General features: G+C 39.2%; 1 protein-coding gene and 1 pseudogene across 2 annotated transcripts in view; one reads left to right on the top strand and one right to left on the bottom strand.

Moving 5' to 3' along the window:
- Positions 1–1,876: 1,876 nt before the first annotated feature.
- Positions 1,877–8,078, bottom strand: LOC131162601 (LRR receptor-like serine/threonine-protein kinase GSO1; annotated as a pseudogene).
- A 2,131-nt stretch (positions 8,079–10,209) lies between these two features.
- The window catches only part of LOC131161506 (probable magnesium transporter NIPA4), a 44,927-nt gene continuing 35,434 nt past the window's right edge, over positions 10,210–19,702 (top strand). Inside the window, exons 1-3 of one of the 2 annotated variants that reach the window (XM_058117317.1) lie at positions 10,210–10,793; positions 12,619–12,675; positions 18,870–18,960. In XM_058117317.1, the coding sequence (XP_057973300.1) occupies positions 10,628–10,793; positions 12,619–12,675; positions 18,870–18,960 (314 nt within the window). In that variant the 5' untranslated portion in view covers positions 10,210–10,627. The remainder of the gene's footprint in view (positions 10,794–12,618; positions 12,676–18,869; positions 18,961–19,702) is intronic. The other variant, XR_009138497.1, reaches the window with a different exon arrangement.

The following is a 19,702-nucleotide window of genomic DNA, read 5'->3' as shown; positions in this document are numbered from 1 at the left end:
AAAAGATTTGCGCACTTTTTTTTTCCAACTTGAAATCTCTTGAGTTATCTTTTTGAAATAAGACTTTAATCCATTCAACAGCCACATTATGAATGGTTCGTTAAAAATTTAAATTTTCTTAAAAACCCTTTTGATTTATTTTAGAGGAAAACCAAAAAATCATTTGGAAAAGTGTGGATTTTTAGGGGAGAACTACAAATCCACCAATGTAATTTGAGAAATAATTGGAGAACATCCAAATGTCATTTCATGGATGTATGACTCTAAATAACTTGAAGACTTTCAAAAAACGTGGATGCTTTTGTGAAAACTCATACAAATCCATTTGATTTTGATGAAAAAGTTGATTTTTTTTTTTGTAGAGAAATAATGAAAACTCTAATGAAGGACCAATCAATACTAATCAAATGTGCTCTACGATGTGTAGATTTACCACAATGCTTGAAATTCCAAAGGAAATCAAGAGAGAGTTTAAAAATGAACACTCAAGATTTGGCGATCGACTTGCCCTTGCAATTATGGGTCGATCACCTAAAAGTGAACTTCAAGACAAAAATGTAATTTTGATATTCTAACATGCTTTTTCCTTCGCTTATGATAAAAACATGTTCTACAACATCTAACATGCCATTTTGACATGGAATAATAGAGAAATCATGAAGTATAGATCAATATATTCAAGAAAACACAAACATGCTACAACATGCCAAAACTCATAAAACTAATATGTTGTGATACGGATCGAATAATTAAGATGAACAACGGAATAAATACAACAAGTAAATGCAAAACAACCAGAACAAGAATAACAACAAGATTTACATGGTTCGGCAAACCTACATCCATGGAAGCAATGACACACATTTCACTATGGAAATTACAAAGTACACAATACACTTCCCAAATGATCACACTCTCTTAATACATGCCTAGAATGACATATACAACACTCTCTCGGAGGTTTCCCTCCAATTACTCAATCACCCCAACGTTTAAATTCAAAAAGCTGCTCGCAGCACAGAACTTCTTGTCGATGAGAACAAGGGATTCGTTGACGAGACTAAGAAGAACACTCGTTGACGATCCCATTTTTTCTGCTCTAACTCTGAACTTTTGGGTCTCTCGGGATCTTCTCGTCAATGAACACAGAACACTCGTCGACGAGTCCTTGCTGTCTTCTCATCAACGATCACAGGGCACTCGTCAACGAGCCCCTACTATCTTGCCCTTTCATGTTTTTCTTTCTTCCTTCTTTGTTTAAGAGAACCAAAATATAAGAGCCACACCACAAACAACAATCTTCACCTTGACGAATATACACCCCTTAGGAGAATCCCAAAAAACATGTTTAATTGCTCCACCTTGAACTTGAAAACGCTTGGTTGGGTATGTCTTCCTTCTATCACTTGAAGACATGGAGTAAGTCCAAGCAATGCTTGAACTTCTCAGAAGTAACTGATTTCGTCAAAATATCCGCTGCATTTTTAGACGTGTGAACTTTCTCCAATGCAAGCTCACTCGAAGCAATCGATTCCCGAACCCTGTGGAACCTCACATTAATGTGCTTGGTTCTAGCATGGTATTTCTAATTCTTCGCCAAGTAAATGACACCTTGACTATCACAATGCAGCACCACTCCATCTTGCTATAACCCCAGCCCTCTAACTAAACTAGTAAGCCATAAGATATTTGAAAAGCAATGAATGAATTTGAAGTGGTGAAAGCAAAGCAAAAACATGTAATTGTCATGGAATTGTTGAAACATCTACTGGAATGGAATTATTTAGGATCCTTGAGCGAAATATATGACTGATTAATCACAAGCAAATATACTAGGTTCTCTAAAAGCCAAATATCATAGTAACTCTGCTTATGGTCATAAGACAGATTCTTCACCTGGAGGAATGTAGCCAACAGAACCAGCGACCGTTGAAAGGCTGGAAGTACTCTTCGAGGGGTCAATCACCTTGTGCAGCTCAATGTCTCCAATTTGCGGCTCCTTTAAGGATTTTAGAAGAATGGTTTTGCTTGAAAGGTCAAGAAGTAGAACTGGACCAGGGGTGCATCCATGGAGAGATGCCACACCCTGAGCAATTCCAAGTGCTATGCCGTAACGACTTGCCCAGTCAAAATCATTTCTCAAGCTACCATGAAGAACATCAAAGAGGGTCCCTTTCTGTGCAAATTCATAGAAGAGATAAGCACTTTCAACTGTCAAAACATAGGCTAAAGGAGTCATGACATTCGAGTTGCTCAGCTTCCCTAAAACTTGCAGCTCTTGCGCAAATCTTTCATGGCTACCCAATTGGAATATTTTGTCACTCCAGTTGAGCTTCTTGACGAAATAAGTCATTCTAGACGGCATGATGGCTTTGAAGTAGGTTGAAAACCTTGTTTTGTGCACAATGTTTGATGGGGAGGAAACAACCTCCATGGCTTTGGCAAAGTCTATTAGAGATGGAGCCAGAAGACAGCCAGGAGGGCTGAGTTAGAAAACGCGGTGAATTTAATTTCACACGGTGCAATTTATGGTGCAATTTATCTCTATTTATCTCTTTGTTGTAACTTCCAATTTGATTGATTTGTATTGATTATGATGTAAATTCCAAGTCTATAAAAGGAGGGTTGTGGAAGATGTAATTTGTAGCATAGGTGTGCATATACAGCATAGAATAGTGCAGAGAGAGCAGAGAAGCTCAGAGAGAGCCCAAGGAAGAAGGGAGAGAGAGAGAGAGAGAGAATTGTAATATTTTCCGGCGAGATAGTGAATTTCCATGTGTGCTCCGTGGACGTAGGTCGTTATTGACCAAACTACGTAAATTTTTTGGTGTCACTTTGATCTGAATGATCATAGGTTCCTAACAAGTGGTATCAGAGCCCAGTTGGAGCAGAAAAGTCAGATCGGAAGTGTTCCCGAAATTCAGAGCTCTGTCTAGTTGAACAAAACTGTGTTTTGAGGCCACCATCGCCTTCAGTTCGTCGATACGAAGAGAAGGGTGCAATTCGGAACTCGAACGGAGTTTTGTAGAACCCACACGCGCCCCCACGTCCCTTGTCGGAGCAATACGCCTCTCCACGTGCCGGTGAATAGTCCCTCACGTGCTAAACGCGTTGCATGCTTCTTCTTCGCCCGATCTGCCTCGACCCGACCCGGTCCACTACTCGACTCGAACCGGCAAGACACTCAGACCCGGGTGAACCTGAGATCCGATTCACGAACCGGATCTGACCCGCCGCTCAGAACTGGCCACGTCAGCTGCCACGCTAGCAGGAGTGTGACACGTAAGCAAGAGTGTGCCACGTTAGCTGGAGTGCCATGTCAGTAGGTGGGCCCCACCTACCACGTCATTAGTGGACCTACCTCTGCCACGTCATCAACAGACCCCACTTCCACGTCAGCAAGGCGTCACGTCATCGCCACATCAGTAGGTGCCACATCAGCAAGCTTGACTAGGTTTGACTAAAACTTTGACTAAGCTTTTCGGAGTTGTTTTGGGTCCGTTTTTCAAGCGACTTGAACCATTTCTAGGGTTTTTAATCGTTTCGAATCCAATCGCGCTATTCATTTGAGTCAATTCCATCTCTAAATTAGTGAATCGAGATGTCAAATGAAAAGAGCTCAAAAATCGAAATGTTCAATGGAAAAAATTTCGATTTCTGAAAGATGCAGATAGAGGATTATTTGTTTGGGAAGGAATTACACTTACCGTTAAAGGGTAAGCCAACATCCATGAACGAGGACGAATGGGAGTTGCTTGATCGAAAAGCCCTCGGAGCCTTTAGAATGACGTTGTCGAAATCTGTGGCGTTCAATATCAAGCATATAACATCCACCAAGTTTCTAATGGATGCGCTCTCTAATATATACGAGCAGCCTTCAGCCGCAAACAAGGTACATCTCATGAAAATACTATTTACGATGAACATATCTGCATGTGAGAGTTTCAGCAGGCATCCGAATAACTTCAATGAGTTGTTTAATCAACTCGCCTTAGTCGGGATAACGTTTGATAATGAGATTTGGACCCTACTGATTCTCAGTCAGTTGCCTGAAAATTGGAATGGTGTCGTTACTGCCATCAGTAGCTCCGTAGGAAAATCGAAGCTTGTATACAATGAGGTCGTCAGCATGATTTTGACGGAGGAAATAAGAATGCAGCCGAACCATAGCTCCAATTCGAGTTCAGCCTTGAACATGGAGAGTCGAGGCAGAGGAAACAGGCATGGACAATCAAACAACCGCAACAGATCTAGGCCCATGCAGTCTAAATCCGGAAATCCTAGAGGTACTCAGGACACAGGTTCCCAGAGCACTAAAGTTATTGAGTGTTGGAACTGTGGAAAGACTGGTCATTACAAAAACTAGTGCAAGAGTCAGAAGAAAGAATTCGAGATGAGGGCAAAGACAGAAGCAAATATTGCTTCCGAGAATGATGAGATGTTGATCTACTCTTACGAAAGCAAGCAGGAGTCTTCGGTCTTAGACTTCGGAGCCTCATATCATGCCACATGCTGCAGATATTGCCTAGAGGAGTACACACTAGGTAATTTTGGTAAGGTGTATCTTGACAACGATCAACCTTACGACGTAACCGGCAAGGGAGTTGTGAAGATCAATATAAACGGGTCAGTATGGAAGTTGAAGGATGTCAGGTATATTCCAGACCTGAGAAAGAATTAGATCTCAGTGAGTCAGCTGGTAGATGAGGGATACATGACGAAATTCATTGGCGATGAATGGAAAGTTTCAAAGGGTATACTAACGATTGCACGAGGTAAGAAAAGCGGAACACTTTTTCTAACTTCCAATGCCTCCATGTCTATTTCAGTTGCTGCAGGAAATGACGACAGCAACATCTGGCACCAACAACTTGGTCATATGAGCGAGAAGGGACTTAGGGTGATACACTCAAAGGAAAAATTGAGTAGTCTACAGTCAGTACATATTGACATGTGTGAGGATTGTATAGTCAGGAAACAGAAGATGGTTAGTTTCCAGATAAACACCCATGCCCCAAAGAAGAAGGGACTAGAATTGGTCCACTCAGAATGTGTCGGGACACATCAGCAGAATACCGAGAATCCTCAGGTGGAGGAACTAGTGGAGCAGATCGTCGCACCATCGTCTCCTACTCCAGCTTCAGAGCTTAGGAGATCTACTCGGTCCTATATACCAGACAAAAGGTATATTGATTACTACTTCCTATGGATGGAGGAGAGCCCGATTGCTATGATAAAACATGTTAGGTGGCAGATATGAGCAAGTGGGAGCTTGCGATGAAGGATGAGATGAAGTCTCTCACCTCCAATAGAATGTGGAAGTTGCCCAAAGGCCTTCACAACAAGTGGGTGTACAGAATTGAAGAGGAGCATAACGGCTCTAGAAGGTACAAGCCTCGGTTGGTAGTGAAAGACTTTGAGCAGAAGGACGGGATTGACTACATCGGCATATTTACACCAGTTGTGAAGATGACAGCCATCAGATTAGTCCGCAGGAAATCGAGCAGACAGGAAGATGGTGACTATAGAGAAGCTGAAGTTGTGTTCAACTTCAATTGGTCTTCATGTTTGAAGACACATATTATGAGCACATCATTTATTCATGATACTCTGGTTGAGGAGGTGTCTCTGTCTCCAAGTGGGAGATTGTTAGAGATGGAGCGAGAAGACAGCCAGGAGGGTTGAGTTGGAAAACGTAGTGAATTTAATTTCACACGGTGCAATTTATGGTGCAATTTATCTCTATTTATCTCTTTGTTGTAACTTCCAATTTGATTGATATGTATTGATTATGATGTAAATTCTAAGCCTATAAAGGAAGGCTGTGGAAGATGTAATTTGTAGCACTGGTGTGTGCATATACAGCATAGAATAGTGTAGAGAGAGCAGAGAAGCTCAGAGAGAGCCCAAGGAAGAAGGGAGGAAGAGAGAGAGAGAGAGAAAAAAAATTGTAATATTTTCCGGCGAGATAGTGAATTTCGGTGTGTGCTCCGTGGACGTAGGTCGTTATTGACCGAACCACATAAATTTTTTGGTGTCACTTTGATCTAAATGCTCACAGGTTCCTAACAAAGTCAATGTTCGACCGGTGGATGCTATGTGCAGTTAACAGATTGCATTGGATGACCTGCCCATGGGAAAAATCTTCCCTTGATTGTATCTGCTTGTCGTTAACCCCATAAAATCTTCTAGTGATTGCCAAAACAAGAAATGTGATTACCTCGACAGCAAGTGCAGCTGATGCAACAGCAATAGTTACAGCGACCACAACTGATTTCCTTTTCTTTTGGGGCATGGTATGGATTGGCGTTGTAGGGTCAGCTAGATCTTTGTTTCCACTTCTATAGACTACTGTAACCCACGAACTAAACTTTGGAACTTCTCCAGATAATTGATTGTTAGAAAGTATCAATTGTACCAAGGAGTTCATTTTAGTAAGGAAATCTGGGATCTCACCAGAAAAACTGTTGTTTGAGAGATCCAAAACTTCTAATGCTGTCAGTTGAGAAAGGGTGTTCGGTATACGTCCCTCAAAGAGGTTGCTGCTGAGATTCAGAGCAATCTGCAAGGTTCCTGGCATCGGTGGAATGTTCCCACTTAGCTGATTGTTCCATAGTTGAAGTTCTAGTAGATAATTCAAGCTTTGAATTGAATTAGGTATGGAACCACTCAGTTTGTTGCCTTGCAAGTTCAAGTTCGTAAGCTTCTGCAAGCTTGAAATTGAAGGAGGGATTGACCCTCTGAGTGAATTCCAGCTCATGTTCAGTACCAACAAGCTCTGTATCTGGGTAATTTTAACTGGTATACTTCCCTCTAGTTTGTTGAACTGAAGATTCATGACTTGGAGATTGCTGAGATTACCCAAATCTGCCGGTACTGCACCAGTCAGGTTATTCTTTGCCAGATCCAATAATGCTAAGTTCCTGCACATACCCAATCCAGATGGTATAGATCCCTTCAAATTGTTTTCACCCAGCTTCAAATAGATTAATTTCTGGAGAGATTCAAGTGTTGCAGAAGGGATTGTCCCACTAAGTGAATTGTTTCCCAGTCTCAACCGGACTAAACTTGGGGAGAAATTATGAGGAATTGGCCCCTCTAACAAATTGTTAGACAGATCAACAGTCTGCAAATCTGAAGACGAAAAAAGGTCCGATGGAATGGACCCACTTAACTTATTATAACTAAGATCTAAATTCTTGAGAAACCTGGTAAGCCCAGCAGGAATGGTGCAATTAAATTTGTTCTGGTTTGCTGCAAACCGTGACAGGGTTGTGATACTGGAAAGAGATTTTGATTTCTCCACTCAGAGAAGTAGAGGACAGAAACAAAATTTCCAACTTGGAAAGCTCCCCAATTCTATTCGGTACAGACCCAGAAAGGTTATTAAAGTTAAGATCAATAACAGTCAAATTCCGATAGTCGACAATCTCTTCAGGAATTCTGCCGACAAAGAAATTGGTAGAGAGCTCAAGCTGCTCCAAAACCATGGCTTTTCCAAGATGGGTGGGAATAGGCCCAGTGAAATGGTTGTGACTGAGGTTTAAACTTTTGAGCCCAACCAACCCATCTAACTGCAAATCAATGGCTCCACTGAAATCATTACGACACAAATCCAAGACCTCTAAACCATCAAAACCATGAAAAGTGGGTAAATTTCCAGACAACCTGTTTCTACTGAAGTTCAACAGCTTCAGCCCCTTAATTCCTCCACAACCAGTGAGGAACCCATGTGGGATTGAGCTCAGGAGGTTGTTGGAGAGATTAAGAGTCTGCAAGGACTCAATCTCGCAGATGATAGGAAGAATATTAGCGTTTGATAAGAAAAAGCCAGAGAGAGAGAGACCTATAATGCATTGATTATTGGGGGAGCTGCATGAAACTCCTTTCCACCAACACGGGTCTGTGTCTTTGGTGAGATTACTCCATGGAGATGAGGCTGTGTTGTTCTGGAGAAGCTCAAAGAGCTTGAGCATAGTCCCTTTCTGGGCTGTAGAGGGTTGAGAGAACCCAGAAGGAAGAACAAGGCATGAGAAAAAGAACAAATTAACAGAAGCTCCATCAACAAACCTGCTCATGGTTTTATCCCTGCCTCCTACTGCGGCTCTCAAATTATTTTAGCCCACAAAGATGCAGAAGAAAGACATTAAATATGATTTATCAGCTGGAGGTATCGACAGAGGAAGAAAGCAGAGACAGGCAGAGGTAGAGAGGGAGAGGGTGTTTTTTTTTTGGATTACGCATTGGGTGTCCGTTTTAGGTCCAGGTGGCTAATCCACAAAACGAGTTCAGAAGAGTTTGAACAACTGAACTCGCCAGAGTCACTCATGCAATCTGTACTGCCTGAACCGCACCGTAGGGTGAGGGAGAGGTGTTTTTATTGCGAAGGAAGCTGGTCGGAAGAGAGAGAGAGAGAGAGAGAGAGAGGTGTTGGGAGTGGAGTTGACTTGACCATTTACTGCAAAGACTAAAGACTGGCGTATTGGGAATCTGTGGGGTAATGCCGTAATGGGGGAGTTAGGGTTTTGTGGTTCTGTTTTTCAACAGTAATTTGGTTGATTGACTGACCTCTACTCCTACTCCTGCGCTCTGCATTTTCCATGTTCATACAGGTAGCTGCCCGCGCCATGCGCGGCTGTGGCTAACATGCTTTTTTATTACTATTGTTTTTCAATATTTTTATTTATTCTTCGTTAAAAAAAACTACTTCTATAAAATTTAAAAATCTGCACGTACACAAATAAATAATTATGAACAAATAACATCAAAGCATATTTAGGGTTCCCAAAAATATAAAATTGTGTAAAATCATATGACAAAAATCTAATCTTGTAAAAGCATGATTGTCTACAAAAATATAATTATTTTATGACTAAATATAATTATACAGTAATTGACTAAATATATATAGAATTTGATACCCCCCTCCCCCATCTAATCACTAGGGGTTATCTTAAGAAGCAAATGTAATTTGCTATTAAAAAACAAACTTATGTGTATATTAAGCAAGTAAAGTATGGCCTATAAATAGTATTAAGTGTATAAATGAAACTTTTAATAATTAGAATATATTATCTTGAATTTTGGATTTTTAGCATGAATTTAATTTTATTAATTTGAGTATTTTAAAAAAAAATAGGTTTAATGTATTAATTTCAAAACAAGATTAGAATGGATAAAAATAGAAATAAATAAATAAAACTTTTTGGCATTGTCAAAATAACAAGTTAACACTAAAAAAAAAATCACTTTTGACAACGTCAAGCTAACATTGCTAAAAATTACTTTTGACAACATTAGAATTTTGATATTTCTAAAAATGAGATTTAGCAATAATAAGGTTCAAATGTTGTCAGAAATGGTTTGCAATGTCCGTCTGACCCAACTAATTTTTTTTTTTCTACCATTGCCAAATGTTTCTTGATTCAAATTTTAACCGTTGCTGAATGTTAATGTAATGAATGTTTTAGAACTTTTATTTTGACCTTAAAATTTGCAACAACATGAAGATAGGCAATATCAAGGTCAATGTTGCAAATACTAATGGCAACATCAATCCCATTTCTGGCAACATCAAAATAGCAAACTTACACTAAAAAAGGAAAAAATCATTTTTGGCAATGTTAAGCTTTTGTTGCTAAAAACCATTTTTGGCGACATCAAATATTTATGGGTGCAGGAGTTAAGAAAATAAATAATAAAATAATAGTATGTCAAAATTGAGAAAAACAAATAATAAATTAAGTTTTTTATGAAAAATAGCATCATCCTAAAAAGGAAAGAAATCATCTCAATTGAAAATTTCCATTGTTTTACTTCATTTTTAAATATAGTTTAAAAAGTTACAAAAATATGAAAAAATTTAGACCATAAAAAAGGGAAATATGGATTGAGAAATTAATGGAGTAATATCTAAAACTCAATAGTATAATTCAATATATTTATTTAGCATTTCATACTTAATATTATTAAGGACATATTTAATTCACATAATAAAATAAATTAGGAAAATAATAAAATAAAAATTTAAATGAATATCATATGAAAATAAGTAAAAAATTTGACTTTGTCCCCCCTTGGTTCCTTCTCTTTTCATATCAACATTAATTTAAAGGTAGTAAAAAAAATCAAAAAAGCGAATAGGGATTGGAGCAGACACGGAGGGGATGGGCCCGTGCCTGACGAGATCTGACGGTGGATACGGGCAGGACGGCCCCCAGCGAATTTAATGCATCCGCAGCTTTATAGTTTATCCAACAAATCTCAACGAAAACTGAATATATATCATACACCCAACAAATTAGTTATCTCACTGCAGTTTGGTTCATCTCTCTCTCTCTCTCTCTCTCTAACCTTCTCAAGCGTCTGGGTGCCCTCCCCTCCTCTCCCATTTTTATCCACATCCACCATTGCTCTCCCTCTCTCTCTCTCTCTCTCTCTCAATCGGATCTTCGCATTTCTTGGAAGGATCTACGCCATGTCACGCCCCTGATTTGGCTGAATCTGCAATCGCTAGTGTGTTGATGAAGATAATGAGAAGAAGGAACTGATGAATTCGTGTTGTTTTATGGATCGTGTGGAATGGGACCGACAGGTGTCGTGACCGCGTGTGGAGAAGGGTTGAGCCATGGCGAGCAAGGTTGCGGGGAGCTGGAAGGACTCGTACAGGGGCATGTCCTCTGATAACATCAAGGGTTTGGTCTTGGCTCTCTCCTCTAGTTTTTTCATCGGGGCAAGCTTCATTGTCAAGAAGAAGGGATTGAAGAAGGCCGGTGCATCTGGTGTTAGGGCGGGTAATTGAACGTTTTGTCTGGAAAAAAAAATCACTAGGGCTTTCTTTGTTTTGCTCCTTTTTCTTTTTTCTTGTTTTTGGTACCGGAGTACATTGAATCCATACGGGTTCGATTTTATTTTGTTAATTCCTTGATGGGGGGTTTTTTGAACCTGCGATTTTTTTTTGAAATGTAGTCTGCTTTGTGAAAGGCTGGTTAAAATTAAGGAACTAATGTGGTGAGCATTTATCTGTTTCGTAATAGCCGCCAGTAGAATGATGGGTTCTGTATGCTTTGCTTTGATGGGGTTCTCTTCCATTTTCCATTGTCTAACTGTATCATTGGAGGGAAACTAAGAAATTGGACTGAAGAATAGTCGTGTTTAGTCCTGTAATTATATGTTGTTTTTGCCAGCAATAGCATGGTATATTTTTCATGTTTCAACGTGTTTTTGTTTAGTGTTGATCTGGTAGGCAGTGTAGGTTTTAATGGTTGGTTCAGGAGAGCAGCACTCCGAGTAGTGCAAGCTAAAAATGTCCAATATTAGTTTCTATTTGTTTATTTCTAATGTTTATTTAGCATTGAAATTTTTAAAGCTAAGATAAAATTTCAGTTTGAGCCCTGAAATATTTCTATATGAGGAGCATTTTATTGATTTTGTGGTTTGATAGGGGTTTTGTTTACCTCTATGAAGCTGAATGTGTTATGGTTGAAGGCCACCAATAGTTCAGCTTTGTTGTAAGGGATTATATCAAAATCTTGTGTATCACACATTGTGATACACATGCCTGGATCAAACTAAGATCAGAAGAAATTTGTAGCATTTATTGTAGCAGTGGCAGTGCGGTTCCAAGTATAAATTAAGTATATCTTAATTAGACTGTTACATTTTGAGATTGCATATTAATGGTTGGCTTTTTAAGGACTGCAGGTGAGTTACTTAGGCTTATATTACTGTTATGTTTGATCTAGGATGTGCATTGAGATTAAAGAAACTGATGATTGCTGGAGTCTTGATTAGAATCTGATTGTCAAACTTTAGAGGGCTGTTAAGTGAGTTTTGGAGTTCCAAACAGGCAGAAGCCCAATTTGGTATTTGACAGGGCTTGGCAATCAGCATGACGTGATTTATGGGCCATTTTGGTTGGTTGTTTTCATTATGACATGTGATCTTGTCAACTATTGGGTGTGAGATGGCTTGGTGAAAAACTGTGATGTTGTGGCTAGAAATGAATCCATAACCTCTGGCTTGTCCAATTTCATGATTAGCTTTGAAAGAGTTTCGATCCAGCGGTGACTGAAAAGCACTTTGGGTTTAGGAGTATTATATCATTTCAAGAAAATATATCTCATGATAATCTGTACTAGAAAGATTGCAATGTATGATCTTTTAATGCTGGACAGTTCCATGATTGCATCATTTTATATACAGAAAAATTATAATGCTTCAACTGGCAGTGTTCTAAATTGTGCTCAATTCACATCTATGATTTGGTCTTCCTTCTCAATCAACATTGTTGAGAAGAGGCATTTGCAAAACAATCTTTTTGATCAGTGCTTGGAGAATGTTGTTGAAATTTGTCCTTCAAATTTCAAGATTACTATCTGAAAAAGAATGTGGAAATACACTCATGAGCTATCCTCCCCTCTACTTGGGTGCAGACATGGCAATTTGTTGTCTTAACCTTGAATTTCAAGTAGATATAATGGCTTAACTATGTTTTTTGTTTTTTTTTTTGGTTGAGACACTGTTTATTGTTAATTGTACATTTGACAATAATTTTTGAAATGCACCATGAAATAACATGACTTAACTGTTGTTAAAATTTCTGATTATATGTCACAGGTTTTGGTGGTTATTCTTACCTATACGAGCCTCTTTGGTGGGCTGGCATGATAACAAGTGAGTTTCTGGGTCTTTCTAGTCAATAAATTAAAATAGTACAGTACTGTTTATGCTGTGTTTCTATTTAGAGTCTGAGTTGGGTTTGCCAAGTTTCTTCAAATTTATTGGATGCCAAATAATTTGGGAATTTTAAGTGTGAAAATGGCAGTGGCCAAGTTGTGTATGTGTGTATTTACATATATATTTTAACTTTTTTTTTTTCTAGATGCCTTGGGAAACTTGGGGTTGCTAGGGCCCTTAGGAGGGCCCTTACCTCCGCACCAAAACCTAAGAGGGAATTGATCGCACCCACAAAGCCTAGCCCTTAGGCAAGTCAAGGAGACCCAAAGGGGAATTGAACTCAAGACCTCTTTTAGTCTTTGTTTGCCCTTATCACCGAGCCCACCCTGGTGGGTTTTATATATTTAACATTCATTTTTTTATTCTTTGAGCTTTTTGTAAGGTTGATAGTGGAGCCATTTGAAAATTTACCTATTTACTTTTGCATTCCTTGGTAGGACATGTGAATGCAACTAATGATGTATGGTTCATGGTGTCTCCAAGGTTTGCTTGGATCCACGTTTCTCCACGGTTCTTTCTAGAGGATACCTCTGGAAGAATGAAAAGGGAAACCAAACTGAATAGTTTTATTGAAGCTATTATGCCCAATAATAGTCCCTACTCTATGAAGACTATTAATGGTTATTTGGTCATTTAGCATTATTAGTACGTGATAGAGTTATGTTAGTAAGTGCGAGTTAGTGAGGATACTATGGTAATTTGCATTGTACTTAACATATATTATAAATAAAGGGAGAGACCTCTTGAGGTTAGGTCTTCCATTTTACCCAATTATTCAACATGGTATCAAAGCATGATCCAACCTAAACCTTACCACCAAACCAAACTCAACTGCACAGGAAAACACTCTCCCGTTGGCTGCCCTTTTTAGAACCACTATAACCCTTCATTATTTCAAAAAACCAACCACATAGCCAAAGACATAATTCTATGAACTACCTTGCAAAATCCCATTGCCGGAAACCTCCCTTATGCGTCCCCACTCACCGACTATTGGCAGTCCCGACCCCATGCGCTAGCGCATGAGAGTTTTTGGCCTTCTTTTCCTGTTTTTTTCCTATGTTTTGATCATAGACCATAATCTCAAGCCGTTGAGCTCGTTTTTTGTTCAAAAATCCAACCTTTTTCGACCATGCACTCTTGGCAATCCGGTGTTGTTCGGTATTAGTGTTCATTGGTAAGTTTCTTGGAGCAGTCGCAGCGTTTATACATTGATTTTGTAGGGCTGTGGCAATGTTATGTCTGGTTGTTGGTGACTCGTTCATGGTTGAATCAGTGGTCGACTTGCTTTTGTTTGTTTCGGGTGGTTAAGATGTTCACTTGTAGTTGTTTCGGTTGTGCAGAAGTTCACTGTTGGAATCCCAATAGCACTTTGTTTTCTGTGTATTTCTGTTTTGCTGCTTTATTGAGGTTGTGCGTGTGTTGGGATGGCGTCCTCAAATCCCAAAAGTGTGTTTCCCTCGTTAGGCACTTGTTTAGGTAAACAACATACTATAACTCCCTCAGAGGAGTATTCAAGGTTCCTACAGTATCAAGCATCCTAACAAGCATCTCATCACATTTCATCATTTGCTCAGAATAATCCTACAATCTGTATGTCATCTTGTACCTCTCTCCCACTAGTCCTTGGATTATTGTCTTTGCTATTGTTGACTATATGACAAGTGTAACCAACTTCTTTTTTGCCCTCAAGTATGCTAAAAATCTATGTAAGTTATCCTTGCTGATAGGTCCAAAACTATAGTTAAGGGGATAGGGACGGTATATCTTGCTCCCTCCATTTCTCTTTCTTCTTTCTTTTACATCCCATGTCCCCTTTCAATCTTATATTAGTTAGTAAGCTTACATAGCCATTAAATTGTCGTGTAACTTTCTTTCCTGATTTTGTGGTTATTCAAGACCTAAAGATGAAGAAGACAATTGGCACAAGACGTGAGGCTCGTGGACTTTACTACTTTGAGTCACTCTCTTCTCCCATTGCTTGCACAATTGTTGTTACACCGCTTCAAATCCATTGTCGCGTTGGTTATCCGCCCTCGGACAAATTGAAACAACTAGTTCCTACCTTAAGTTCTGTGTCTAGTCTTGGGTGTGAGTCTTGTCAGTTGGGAAAACATCATTGTGTTCCCTTTGCTTCTTGGGTCAACAAACGGGCATATAGTCTTTTTATGCTTGTCCATTAGGATGTTTAGGGTCCTAGTTGGGTCACATTGAAATTGGGGTTTCGATACTTTGTTACATTTGTGGATGACTACTCTAGGATGACTTGGTTGTTTTTAATGAAGAATCATTCTGAGTTGTTTAATATCTTTTGTGCCTTTTGTTCTTAAATAAGGACTTAGTGTGATATGTCAATAAAGATACTTCGTAGTGATAATGCTAAGGAGTACTTCAACACCCAATACTAATTTTGGTATCATTCATCAGTCATCTTGTGCTCACTCTCCACAGCAAAATGGAGTGTTACAGAATGGAAAAACAGACATATTCTCAAAGTTACTCGTACCCTATTGTATCAAATGAATGTCCCTAAAGTCTTTTGGAGTGATGCCGCGCACACTTATTGATCTCGCCATCCTTTATCCTTGGTGGTAAAGTCCCATATTCGCTTATCTTCCCTAAGGCTTCTTTGTTCTCCCTTCCACCTTGTGTATTAGGTTGTGTCTTTTGTCCATTAGTTTACTCCAGGAACGAATAAGTTGGATTCTCATGCCATCAAATGTATTTTTTTGGGGTATTCAAATACTCAAAAGGGATATTGATGTTATAGACCTACTTTAGGTTGATTCTTTGTCTCTACTGATGCCACCTTTTTTGAGTCTACACCATACTACTTTGGTTCCTGGAGTTTTTTGTTGACCTTAATGAGTCTCTTCCTTTACCTTGCCTTCCAAATCCTAACCTAATATCTGTGCCCAATCCTCCTACATCTTCATCCAGTTTGAGTCATTCTTGTCGCTTGGATCATCCCAATTTGCAAGTATACACACGGAGACTCAAGGAAGGAGAGCCTTCGCTAGCTTCCCCTTCTACGCCCCCCCCCCCCCCCCAAAAATAGTAACTAACTTACTCTTCCTCACTGGCGCACTATATGGCCTACATTGCAAGCGTCCATATTATCTGAGTCATCCCTCCCTTATCCTATCTTCTATAGGAGTTACACCTAACTTACTGTGAATGTGTTCATTCCTTAATTTATCTTTCAATGTTATACCACTCATCCATCTAAGCTTTCTCATCTCATCAACTTTTATTTTTTATTACACCCATTGATCCCAATAGTAAGTACCAAATACGGGTGATTTGTTGCCTCCTAAGGAAGTACTGGTGACTTGTTGGAAAATTAAATTATTTCGCAGTCTCTTAACCAGATATATCTTTCATAAAAAGTGTTATGAGTCAGTTTCTCGATTCTTTGAGAACAGGTCACTGGGATGCAGTAATTTGCATTTTGAGATATCTCAAAGGTGCACTAAGGCGAGGTTTTTTTATACAGGATCGAGGTCATAGTTATATTTAGGGATACAAATGCAAATTTAGCTAGGTTGTCTTCTGACCAAAGATCCACAACCGAGTCTTGTATCTCTATTGGTGGTAATTTGGTCTTTTAGAAGAGTAAGAAACAAACTCTAGTGGCTAGGTTAAGTGCTAAGTCAGAGTATAGGGTTATGGCTCACACTACATGTGAACTTGTTTGTTTGACTCTATACACAGTAGGGTAGCTGAATACGCAAAAGGGGGAAACTGCGTCGAATCTCAACATGAAAAGGTAAATAAAATCAACGTCCCTGTAAATTACTGATGTTGAGAATGGCTGATTCGGCCTTAAACCCAACCCTTCGAGCCTCGAGATCCATATGAACATCCATATACATTTGCTCATATATGGGGTTGTAGACGTCCTACCGAGCTTTCTCTAAAGGCGTGTACCAATGTGCCAGGACGTGGAAGATTTCGATGGAAGATTCTCAGATGTGGATTTCAGCTTGGACGAGGTATTTGATCTCCATGAGAATGGCGTTTTTAGTTTCGTCCGACTCTAGGGTAGTTCCTTAGCTTGAGAAGGGGCTAGCAAAAGAGATGGTGACCTAGGGCTTTAGACCCTGTGGAGAGAATGAATTCAGCCCCTTGTTCGGCCAAGCACCACCCCCCTTTTTCTTTTTTCTCTCTTTTCTTTTCTCTTTTCTTCTCAATTTCCCTCTTTCTCTCTCCACTTTCTCTTTCTTTCTTTTTGTATGTAAATTCTCTTCCTCTTCTTGTGTCTTGTTCACTCTCTCCCTTGTATTCTTGTATGTAATTATAGGAAAAATTAGGGCTAGAGACTTAAAAAGGCTCAATATCCCTAGAGCATGCTTGGGTGCAAGGGAAATTACGCCCTTACCCTTAGGGTGCTATGGAACATTATTGAGGCCTTGTAAGCCCAAATATGGGTCCATTAACTTGCAAGAAGGCCTATTTTACCCCTAATGAGGTCTTGCGGGGCTCTGTAGGCCCAACAGGGCCCAATTAAGCTGCAAGAAACCCAGAGAAGCCTTAAGAGGCCCTGAAAGGCCCCGAGAAACCCTAAGAGGCCCTGAGACACAAATAAAGCCTTGGAAGGCCCCTTATATGCCTTGAATTGTAGTTAAACGCCCCCTACAGGGGTTTATACCTCTATTAAGCTCATTATTTATTGTAAAAGACCCTTCGGTCAAAATTGGGCATCGACAGAATGATTTATGCCACGAGCCAAGATTGTTTAGGGTATTATGCTTGCCTATGACTGCTTGCCTTGTGTGCATGGGAACATCATGTAAATAGTAGTATATGTTTTATGCTTTGAGTAGGTGTGAGTCTTAGTGTAAAGTTGGAGTATGACTCCTCGAACAATTTGATGTTTCCTAGCGGCAGATCTAAAATAACATATAAAACTATTTGGGGGAGGGTGAGTGTTAATTGATCTTGTAAAACTCACTAGCATTTGTTAATCTTGTGAGCCTAATTGCCTCCTTTGCTAAACACACGTTGCTTACGAAGGTGGTGTTAATGAATTATGTTGCTTCTGCTTACTTTTCATTCAGCTGATGTGAATACATTTTTGTGGTAAACCATGGTAATCTTTGACTGACTAATTAAGCAAGAGGGCTTTAGTTAGTGCTGCACAACCCTTCACCAAGGTGTAAAATATTCGACCCGTGACAATACTTTTATGAGAGTTAATTGCTAGAGAGGTCCATTACTTCTTCAAAGCCAATACTCATTGTGGTGGAAGATTTTCTGAACTTATGTAGGAGTTTATTTTATTTTGCAACCTGTTTTCATCAGAGTTCCAAACTATGATACACTACCCTTTCACTTGGTATGCCGCCTGAAGTTTTTTACTAAAAGTCTAGAAGTGATGCATTACTCTGAAACATCTTTGAATAATAGTGTAAGCTTATTTTCTTGTGACTGCTTGCCCACCTTCCAATCCTAAAAAAGAAAAAAAAAGTAAAAATATTTTCAATTTTTGCCTGAATTTATTCCTTTGATTCCTGGTTAGTGTCTGCATTCTTAATTTTCTAGTGGCTGAATATTGCAGTTCCATATGTAACTTTGTTTATTTAAGGATTCTAGAATGCATACAATTTTGTGGACTTGAACTACCAAAACTTATCTTTTCTTGGGATTTCACTTATCATACCATTTAAATATTTTTTTTTCTGTCATTGTACCATGTTTTTGTTATAGTCATATGCTTGTCAAAACCCTATTATTAACCCATTGTTGTGGCAGTTTATAGTCTGCATTGTTTTTTCATCAAAATGACACCCTCTAGTTTCATATGTGGAGGATTTCAATGTCTAATTAATAATCTGCGCCAAGTCTACCATTAAAGGTGAGGTGGCTAGTCTTGGTGCCTTCCCAAGTATGAAGAGTTATGCATGTTTTTTTCCCTCATTCAAGCAGCAGAGAAGTTGTTACATAATCATTTTTGCCTATTATTCGTAGTATTTCTTTATTTTTTTTTGTTCTCCTGCTCCTGCTTAAGATTTTCTTTGTCCCCTTTTCCTCTAAATTTTTGAACACGCATGCGTGGTCTATGAATTTGTATATGGAAAAGTTTAGATTGCAATATGTGATTACTGATGGAATAATTACAACTGTCACAGTGGTCGTTGGTGAGGTTGCTAATTTTGCAGCATATGCCTTTGCGCCAGCTATTCTAGTCACTCCTCTTGGTGCACTCAGTATCATTATCAGGTATGCAGGACAACTACTCATGATTATTATGTTCCAGATTTTTATGTTCTTGGGTTCTGTTAGAAGAGAATATGTTGTTTTAGTGATTATGTGTTCAAAATGGAGGTAGTTTTGTCTTCCAAGTTTTTCTATCATCAGTATATAAGAGGGCATACCTGGAGCTGTACGTAAGGCTCCAGGAAATTGCTTCCAGAGTTTCCTTTCCTTTTTATTTTCTAATTCTCTTCTTCTCTTCTCTTTCTTTTTCTTGTCTCTATCTCTAACTTTACAATGTGATATTTTTGATATCTAAATCTGATTTATCTGAGTTGATCTTGGACACTCTGTTTTTCAATTTTTCCTATGTTTCCCTAATCACTTTTCAAATTTGATTGTTTGGTTGCTGTGAGAGTCGTCTAGGGACACTCTTCCTCTGTGTTAGGCTGTGCAACATCCTTCTTTGGATGCTGTATGCATTTGTGGTAGTTTGCTGATGTGATGTGAGTTGCATACTGATTCTGTTATACTGCTATTCTGATGTTCCACTGGCTGATTGTGGGTTTTTTGATGATGTGTGTGTTAGTTTGATTGTGTGCAATCTTGTATCAGTTTTGGTTGGTTTCGGTGGGTGTCCGATGATTCTATTTCCTATTCCTTCCTGCACTTGCCTGTAGATGCAGCCAGCCATCCTGCCTGTAGCTGCTCCCAGGTTGCTTATGAAGTGCCTTTGGTGCTTTGCTGTGGTCTTCCTGTTCTGTATGGT

The sequence above is a fragment of the Malania oleifera genome, chromosome 8 (genome assembly GCF_029873635.1).
Source record: "Malania oleifera isolate guangnan ecotype guangnan chromosome 8, ASM2987363v1, whole genome shotgun sequence".
Classification (NCBI taxonomy): domain Eukaryota; kingdom Viridiplantae; phylum Streptophyta; class Magnoliopsida; order Santalales; family Ximeniaceae; genus Malania; species Malania oleifera.
The sequence above is the reverse complement of the archived record's forward strand: the minus strand, read 5'-3'. Positions and strand labels throughout refer to the sequence as shown.